At 39.4% G+C, this 9,913-nt stretch overlaps 1 protein-coding gene across 2 annotated transcripts in view; it reads left to right on the top strand.

The window, feature by feature from the left end:
- The window catches only part of znf644b (zinc finger protein 644b), a 47,541-nt gene extending 38,601 nt beyond the window's left edge, over positions 1 to 8,940 (top strand). For both annotated transcript variants that reach the window (XM_066664892.1, XM_066664891.1), the window contains 3 exons: positions 4,678 to 4,803; positions 5,651 to 5,756; positions 6,190 to 8,940. In XM_066664892.1, the coding sequence (XP_066520989.1) occupies positions 4,678 to 4,803; positions 5,651 to 5,756; positions 6,190 to 6,385 (428 nt within the window). In that variant the 3' untranslated portion in view covers positions 6,386 to 8,940. The remainder of the gene's footprint in view (positions 1 to 4,677; positions 4,804 to 5,650; positions 5,757 to 6,189) is intronic.
- Positions 8,941 to 9,913: the final 973 nt, after the last annotated feature.

The following is a 9,913-nucleotide window of genomic DNA, read 5'->3' on the forward strand; positions in this document are numbered from 1 at the left end:
CCGAGGTTAGCGGCATGTGTGCAATGAGGGGAGACCCACTGATGGGTGGAATTAGTGACAAACAATAATAAGTAGAACATTCGGAAACAACTTAAAAAAGAAAATAAGTTAAGAAAAAAAAGTTGAGCAGGTTCTTTTGGATAGTTATAGGTACTTTAAGGCCATTGCTGCTTAATTATGAATTTAGGGTGGGAATGTGTATTACTCTATATGTATTATTAACTTTGTTAGTTTTTAAACTCAATATTCTTCACACACTCAGCATCAGTGCCTGAGGCATAATTGGGATCTGCTTTAAAATTCAGGATGTACAGGATTTAATTGAATGTCTATAAGTTAGATATTGAATTTTTAAGGTTCAGTACAGTACGTAACTTCACATATAAGCAGGCTCCCTCTCAACCAGAAACAACGACACGATGCTTGTCTGCCACACTCTCTCTTAGATAAAATGTAAAGTAGTGAATAATTAGAGCCACACTTGTCTAAAATGCTCACAAGTTTAACTAGTAGCATGACAGGATTTCCTCCTTTTTTTTTTTTGCAGCACCACACATGATTAGAATATACCTGAACGTTGTGGGTCTGCACAGAGGAAGCGTGATATTTCTGAAATTTTGTGTGATTACTATTCAGAAATTAAAGGAAGAGGTTTTTCATAATCCTTTATAGATCTCATTAATAGAATATTACAGACCTCAATTCAAAAAAGTCCCAATGTCCCAAAAGTTTGGGACAGTATGTAAAAAAAGAAAAAAAAAGCAGCAAATCGTAACTTCCTGTCTGACATGTGTTAATTAGAAAACTGTACCAAACCATACTTTTTACTGTTTTAAATTATGAAATGAACTTTTTTTTACAAATAAATATATACTCAACTTAATAGTAATTGCATCTTAATAATATGCCACACATTTTCAGTGAGAGACAGGCCTGGACAGTAGGGAGGTCAGTCCAGCGTCAGATTCTGTTGATTACACGGCTGTACTCTTGCAGCACACGCAGACACATGTTCCTTGCTGTTGTGATATTAAAATAAGCATGGGCATTCCTGACAAACATGTCAGGAAGGCAGAATATATTATCCGTAATATGACTGTATCTTTCAGTGTTAATGGTGCCTTCAGTGATGTGTAAATTACCCATGTCATGGACAGTAATAAACCCCCCATACAATGACAGACCCTTGCTTTGAATTGTAACAGTCTGACTTCCCGTTTCTTTTTTGGCCTAGAGAACACAATGTCCAGGGGACGATCACAGTGGATTCCCACTGTGTATAACTGCATTTCAGATGAGCTTGAGCCTGGAGAAGTTGCCACACGTGCTGGAATTCCTTTTGGCATTCTTAAGGCAGTACCTTAAAAGTAGCATTGTTTTGTTCTTGTGGTGAAGCGTGCTGTTTTAATGTGTGTTTAATAATATTTATTAATGAATCACGTGTTTAAAAAGTTGTTTGTACATTTACAATATTTCTCCTCTCTCTCCTGAGTTTGGAACATGTTGCCTGTGGCAGTTTCAATATAAATGCATAAAAAAGTTAATTAAAGGAACACTATGAAATATTTTGACATTGAAATGACAACTTCGTATTATTTTGATCCTCCACTGACCTGTAATAAAGGCAGTAAAGCATCTGCCATTGCTAATCTAGGCTCAGCACTGCAGAAACTGCACTAAATCTTTCTCGCCACATTGCTGTAAACGTGAATTACACTCTGCAAATGTAGGGGGAGCCCAGGAGTAAAAACAACTATTTTTTTTAAAGGGAACGCTGGGTATGATTTTTTTTTTCAGTGGATGTGGTGGGGGTTTCCTACCCTCCTCCAAAATGTACATAGCGCAGTTCCTGGAGTGCTGGGCCTTGATCAATGACAGGTTTTCCTGATTACAGGTTTTGAAGCTGTAATTTTAAGGTAGATATACTTTTTTTTCTTCTTTATAGTGTTGAATACAAATGAAAGATTTACATACTGTACCTACATTTTTAGAACTGAGGTACCTACTTTATTTTAATCAAATATATTTGCTACTAATGAATTCTCTCTCTCTCTCTCTCTCTCTCTCTCTCTCTCTCCCACACACAGACATGCAAACACACATGCACCTATTTCTTGTTCAAAAACATTATGGTGTACATGTGTACAATGCATGATACTGTAGATCAGCTACTGGTGATGTATGAGAACTGTCCTTGTCTAGCACCGTCCCTTTTTCCATGTACCATTAACAGGCTTGAAGTTTACAGCAATCACTCTGACTGGTGTCTAGCAGTTTTTTTTTAATGAGAATACAAGCTCAACTGTAACAAGAGGGTTTCTCTGTTTCTCAGACAGACGCACGTATGATCTGTCTTGTTTCTATTGATGTGGAATCAAAGGCTACGGCTGGGATTTGACAGACAGGTGATGGCTAAATTGTATGATGTGCTGCAAAATCTGGGTCACAGATTATCACCGAGTGTTATTTATTCTTATAACATAGTCGTAACTGTGTAGGTATTGTGTTACGCTGGAGGGGGCCCCTGCGATGGCACATAACGACAGATAGATTAACGGCGGTGGCACTAATCGGGGAGATTTACAGCCGGCGTGTACAGCAGCCCGCTCGTGTTGATGATAAATATGTAGCGCTAGTACAAAACCTTGTTTCATTGCTGTTTTGTGTGTGTTTTTCCACCTCGGCCGTTTTCATTATTTACAGTCGCTCATGTTCAACCACCCAATTTCAATCATACAGTCGGCTATTAAATATGTATGGCAGACACCTCGCTCTTCGTAAAGCACAGATGCTCTCTCTCAGCAACCTTGAAGTCTAGAGACGCCTCTGGAAGCCATCGAAGGAAAAGAGATAGAGAGAGAGAGAGAGGCAGAGAGTGCAGTGGTAAAGAGAAAGAACAAAAAACAGAAAGAGGCTCGCTACCCGTTGAATTATTGTAACGCGAATAAAAAAAGGATGAGTGTCATCCGAAGTGGCTTTGAAATTCAAATGTAAAAGCCGTGGAGTTCTTTGATGTGACGCTGGAAACGCATCAGCTGTGTTTACACACCTTTGTTTCATGTCTGTCCAAATAAAGAGTTTCAGCCGCATTAGCAGGGAAAATGTTAGCGAAGATTTAAAACCTCATTCCTCTGTTCGGGGTGTCCATCTTAATTTCGATCCCAGTGCCTTATTTTATTATTTTTTTCTTCTTCTTTTTTTTTTGATGGTTCATGCATGTTCATTTTTATCAAGTTTATTACTTGCTGTTCTGAGCTTAGTGCTCGGAGGTGGGGCCCTGACAGCCTTGGCAGGAAGTTCAAACAGTCTGCTGAAATTGTAGGAATTTGAATACTTAAGCAGGCTTATTAAAACTCCTCCATGCTTTTTTTTTATTCCTTTAACACTCAGATGGACATTTTTTTTCGAAAATCTTGACATCTCTGCCTTTATAATCAACCGAGACTGTGACGAGGAAAAGAGGAAAAAATATTTGCGCTTGAAGATATTTAGGTAATTAACGGAGACATCTGTTGGTTTGTTGCGCATAATTGTCAGTAAAACAATTCGCAGGTAATTTAAATAACCTTTGGTGTCTTGTCACGGAAAAACAAGTCTTAAGTAGCAGATGTTGCTCTTGATTTGGTGCGAAATGACTGGAAGCTGTTGGAGTTTTCACACAACATAAGCACATGTATACCTTTTAATATCTTAACTCTGTCCAGCCGTCACTCTTTCAGACCACGATGCATCCGTTCATTTTGTTTGCGTAATAAAACAACCGCTCCCACAGTACCGGCTGTGTATATATAGTAGCGCACCTCCAGATTGGATTCAGCATGATGGATGTTCAGCTCAACCTCTAACTTTTATAACGTCGTCTGGTTCCGCCTGTCATATCTCAGCGGGCGCAAAATTATTCCTGTACATTTTTTATTCTCTCGCTGTCAAAATAAAAACAAACCAAGCGGGGTGTATTTCGATAAACATTATTCTCAACAATACAAAAGTGAGCTTAAGGATCTGACAACAGATGGAGTGAGAGGGTGAAGACTCTGAAGGGAATCACAGCTTTATTTCCTTCAAGCTGGTGGTGTGTGCAAAACGTTGCACAGACCCACACACACACACTTATATATATATATACACATACACACACCATGTTAACCCTTTGATCTACACCCAATATACTTCTACATGACATATTCATTGGTTCATTCCTTCATTATCTGTAACCATTTATCCCGTTCAGGGTCGCAGTGGGTCCAAAACCTACCCGAAATCAGTGCATATTACACAATATTCTCACCACATATGACTCTACTCATGAGCCTTCCTCTGACTTCACTGAACTGAAGTAAAGTATCTGTTGTGCTCCATTCAGATCCAGATCCAACCAGGTGTGCTCATGCCTGATTGGCTAAACACAGCACAGCTTCATTCTTTTACATAGAGTTCAGCTTTCTATGCAGTGCTGGATTTCTCACTGAATTGTTGATTCCAAGTTTCTATGCTGCATACCCTCATACACGATGCTGCCAAATACCTATTGAAATGAATCTGACGAGGTGTGGGTGGATGCATACTGTTGTGCTGATATCAGAAGAGGCATACGGTAATGAAGTCAGTTAATATGTCTGTTAAAAACCAGTAAATGTCTCTCTCTCTCTCTCTCTCTCTCATTCTCGGTTTTTGTAGAAAAGCTTGAAATCAACAAGAAGATTTGTATCCACTGCAATGCAACTTTTCACAGCGCTGTCAGCCTGTCCAATCATCTTCGAGCTTATGCACGCAGGAAGAGGATCGCCCTGCTTGAGGGAACATGTGGGTTTGAGATCTTTTCTTAATTACCTTCTGTAGTGGGGGACATGCAAAATATTGCTTAATATACAAAAGGAACAAAGTATCTCTTTACTCAAATATGATGTCATAATCAGATATGACCACATCTGGAACATTAATAGAGATCACTTTATTATGTATATTTCCGTTTGGTACAAGTTATTTATTTGCCAGGATAGTAGGAGAAAGTCCTCATGTACTAAATTTAATATACATGTGTTCAGTATTTAGCATGTCCAGCCCTAGCCATTTTTTTTTATTTTAAAGAAACTTACCTTCACTTTTTCAAAGAAACCTGCAGTCCAATATTCAGCCTCAGAAGTTGGCTTCTCATGGTCTAAAGCAGAGGTCTTCAAATCCAGACCTTGGATACAGGTTCCAGGCCAGGATTTTAAAATGGCCGTCTGATACCTTTAGCTACAACTGCTAATGCACCTGATTGGGCAGTTACAGTGTCATTGCAAATCCTGGCCTGGAACCGGAATCAAAAGTCCTGGCTTCAAGACTGCAGGTCTAAAGACATCCCAAACACATTCAGTATTGTTCAGGTGTGAACTCACGGGTGGTCAGTCCATTATTCTGAGGACACTAGGAGCTTCACTGTTTGATTTGCATATTTCTGGGCTTGTTTAGTTATGTTCTTCAGCTTCTTGACAGCTGTTCATCCTTTCCATTGCACAGTGATGTTAATCTGATTGGGGTAGTGTTGTCCTACCAGAACTTGCTTGGTTACTAGGAGTTCCATTTTGTTTGCTTTGGAAAATCCGGCAAGCTTGTTAATTACATTTACATATCATGTCCAGTTTTAATCGGGCTGTGTATTTTGCAGCATACGAGTGCAGTCAGAAGCGTCCTCGATTGAGGCCCGGGCCAAAGAGGAAGGAGTTCCCCTCTTCACACACAGCATCTGAAGTGATCTACAGACTCACCTGCAGGTTGTCTACCTCACTAAAACACTTGTTATTTAAAAGCTACGTAGCTTTAAAATAAGTAATTAACCACTTCGTCTGAGCTTCTAAAAACAGCCTGGCTAACTACTTAAAACTCTTCTAACCCACAGGAATATAGAAAATAAATACACAAACTCAAACAACCTTTAAGAGGTTTGATGGAGAGTTAATATACAGATTAAAATAAATAAAACACCTGGCCTGTGCAAAGGTTATGGCATATGTGATATGCGCTAAATAAAGCAGGAAAAAAAAACACGCTTATATAATGTGTGGCATAACTTCCTTGAAAAATCAACATATGTCACACAATGCCAACAGTGATAGGTTGCCAGATTCTATGTCCATTACCCCTTCTTTTTTAAAAAGCCTTTTATTTTCTCTTATTTTCTTCTCTCTTGTCCCCCTAACTCCCCAGGTTCTGTGATCTAGTCTTCCAGGGCCCTCAGTCTGTGCAGGAGGACTGGGTTAAACACCTGCAGAGACACCTGATGCATACCAGTGTCCCCGGCACAGGGGCCAGCATGGTGGAGGTAACAGCCATGTGTGAGGAACTGTGTGACACATCTCTGGAAGTTCTGCCCTTTCCCCAGCTCGCTCAGGGGCTCTCCTAAAGCCACGTTTACACCACGCCTCTTCTCTTTACTCTTACTCACCTGCCCTGCACATGTACATACGCAGAGATATGTAAACAAAGCATATTCTATATCAATTTATCTGTAAGAGTCTAAGAACAAATATATAAGAACTTCAGAAAGAGAGAGAGACAGAGAGAGTGAGAGAAAGAGAGAGAGATTATTTCATATTGCACATTGGACATTGGACCATTTGTTCTCTTCTCTTTCCGTCTGTTATTTTTGTATTCTGCCTCTTTAGACATGGCACGACATTTACGTCACATGTAAAGTCTGGCAAAGGCTAAACGAGACAGTAAATGAATATATTATATAACGGAACTGTATTGACATGGATATTTACTCAGAGAAGAACTGCTAGAACCTATTTTTGAACTACATCAACCCTTGTAGTGCTATACTTACTGATAAGGTTTCTCATAGTTCTTATGCAACTTCTGACATGGTAATAGGGGGCTCTAGTGCCCCTGGTTTTAGGTTTTTAAGGATAATCTTGAACAAAATTAACTTTAAACAGTCTGCCATGGATATCTTTTCCAGATACTGAGATGAGAAAATGAGAACAATGCAATATTCAGCTCTTAAATTTATCTCCTTCAAAAGGTTTAGATATGTTGGAAGCACACTGTTCTGTGATACTTTTGCACACTGCTGCAACTGCAGTACACTGCTTATAGCTTAGCTTAATACTGAAACCAAAATTTCCTGGGTTTTAATGGGTTTCAGTGGATTCATCATTATGGTGCTCATACAGTAGGCAGGCCGCTCAGAAGGTCAGTATTCAGTCATTTCCTCACCTCTGTGAAACCTTCTAGCCATCCCTTCCTTTAGGATGTACTGCGAGAAAAGCAGCTCCCATGTGTCCATCTTTCTGTGGTCAATAAATCTATTTACGGACATTTTTATATGTGCAGTTTTACATGTGCATTTTGGACCTCATGAAAGATTCTACAGGCACAGGCTGACTCCAAAGGACGTGATTATCTGCTTTTCTATAATCGGGACAAATTCATGTAGCATTAACCCCTCGAACCCTACACTTGTTTAATTGAATACATTAGTCCATAAGAGCCTATGGTGACATGCACTATTTTAAAATAAATAAGTGTTCACTTGTCTGCTTTGCACGCATATGACCTTCAGTGACAACCTTAGAGTTGACATCCTTAGAGTTTAATATGTCGTCAGCCCACCCTTTGCAGCTATACAAGTTTCATCTCTTCTGGGAAGGGTTTTCACAAGGTTTAGGAGTGTGTTTATGGGATTTTTTCCATGAACCATTTTTCCAGAAGCACATTTGTGAGGTCAAACACTGATGTTGGACGAGTAGGCCTGGCTCACAGTCTTCACTCTGTTTAATCCCTAAGGTGCTTTACTGGGTTGAGGTAAGGACGCTGTGCAGGCCAGTCAAGTTCTTCAACACCAAATTCACTTATCCATTGCTTTTATGAACCTTGCTTTCTGCACTGGTGCACAGTGTGTGGTACAGGAAGGGGACATCCCAAAGCAGTTTCCACAAAGTTGGGAGCATGAAATTGTCCAAAATCTCTTGGTATGATGAAGCATTAAGAGTTCATTGCACTGGAACTAAGGGGCCAAGCCCAACACTTGAAAAACAACCCCACACCATAACCCCCTCCACCAAACTTTACACTAGGTACGTTGCAGTCAGACAAGTTCTCCTGACAACTTCATCCATTGGCTTGTCAGACGCAGAACACGTCTCCACTGCTCTAGAGTCCAGTGGGGGAATGCTAGCCGAGGTCTGTAGCGATGGTCTCTGCAGAAAGTTGGGGACCTCTGCACACTATGCACATCAGCATCGGCTGTTGCTGTCGTTCCCAATCTCTTCCAGTTTGTTATAATACCACTGAGAGTTCACTATGGAATATTAGTAGCAAGGAAATTTTAAAACTGGACACAGACTTGTTATCACAGTACCAAGCTGGAATTCACTGAGCTACTGAGAGCGACCCGTACTTTCAAAAATGTTTGTAGAAGCAGTCTGCTTGCCTAGGTGCTTGGTTTAATACACCTGAGGCCATGGAAGTGATTAGAACACCTGAATTCAATGATTTGGATGGGTGAGTGTATACATTTGGCAATAAAGTGTGTGTCACAAACATTTTATTAGTTCTAGAACGTTCCCTACATAACTTTATCCTTCAAATTCACACAGCTTTATCCTTCAAATATCATTCAAATTTCTGAAGATTAGTAGCCTGTGCTGTTACATACAACCCATACAGATCCCATTTCAAGAACAATATTTTGTTCCAATTTAAAAAAGGTTGTTGTGATTTTAATTTTACATTTTGATTTGAACCTGAATATATAGTAACGGACTAGCGCAAAAAAAGTGTGGGAAAATAAAGTGATCCATAGGCTCTTATGGGTTAAGTAATGTGCTTAGGATTTAAGGGGTTAGCACACATAAAGCTTTGGAACTGTGTGAGTAGTTTGTAAGTAAGTGCAATCAGAGATTGCCAGGCATTAGACTTCTTAGGCTTAATTACTCTCCAGAATAAATAAATTTAATGATCAAAAATCTGCAGATGTGTAGACTTGTTTTTGTTTTGTTTTGCACTCATTGGAAAAAAAATGCCAGTACATGAATTTTGACACCAATTCCAGAAAAATGTTTTTAATCACTTACTTTTCACTTTAATGTTCAATTACAAACTAAAAGCAGTTGGGTAGTAGTACTAGCTACGAGAAGCTGGAATTGGGAAAACTGTGGGTTTAAAAAACATTCAACCCCCCTACTGTTATTACTTCTGTAAACACCCATACTTTTTATTATTTGCAGAATTTATTTTTGCTTGTTTCCTTTTCTCAGTAACCACTTCTTGACAGTTGCACATAACTTCACACCCATAGATTCTCACTGTGGAAGGATGGGTAGAAACACATGTTTTATTCCAGATCTGAAGCAAAAGTGGTGCTGGATTGTGTCCTGTCTCTCAGGAGCTGATCGCGGTTAATCCTGTTTTTTTTTTTTTGATGGTGATAATGCAGTGAAAATAATTCAAGACAAAACATAATAAGACAATTGCAATAGTAACTTGAAAATGAACTTACGGTAAGTACCGTAATGATGTATAAATGTACACACCTCCAAATGAATAATACATTGAAGCAACCTTTGTCATCATCACAGCAGAAAATACATGATAAAGAACTGGTTTCTGTTTTGTCATCTACTTGTAGAGGCCCATGTTTGATACACATGTTTAATTTTTGTAATCTTCATAGACTGGAGCAGCTGCTCGTGAGCATGAACACAACTAAATACTCAACATCAGTATCTGACCACTAGTCACGTTTTTCCATTGCATAGTGCCTACTCTGCTCTGTTGTGCTGCTTTTTGGTTCCCGGTACCTGGTTCGTCTGCCACCCATCCAAAGAACGTTGGAACCTTCAAAATACAACTGTAATTTTACAGTTATTACATATGGCTAGATTGTCTCTGGCCAGTCAGTGCTCTGCATGATTTACACGTAATG

Source organism: Hoplias malabaricus, chromosome 3, assembly GCF_029633855.1.
Source record: "Hoplias malabaricus isolate fHopMal1 chromosome 3, fHopMal1.hap1, whole genome shotgun sequence".
NCBI classification, from domain to species: domain Eukaryota; kingdom Metazoa; phylum Chordata; class Actinopteri; order Characiformes; family Erythrinidae; genus Hoplias; species Hoplias malabaricus.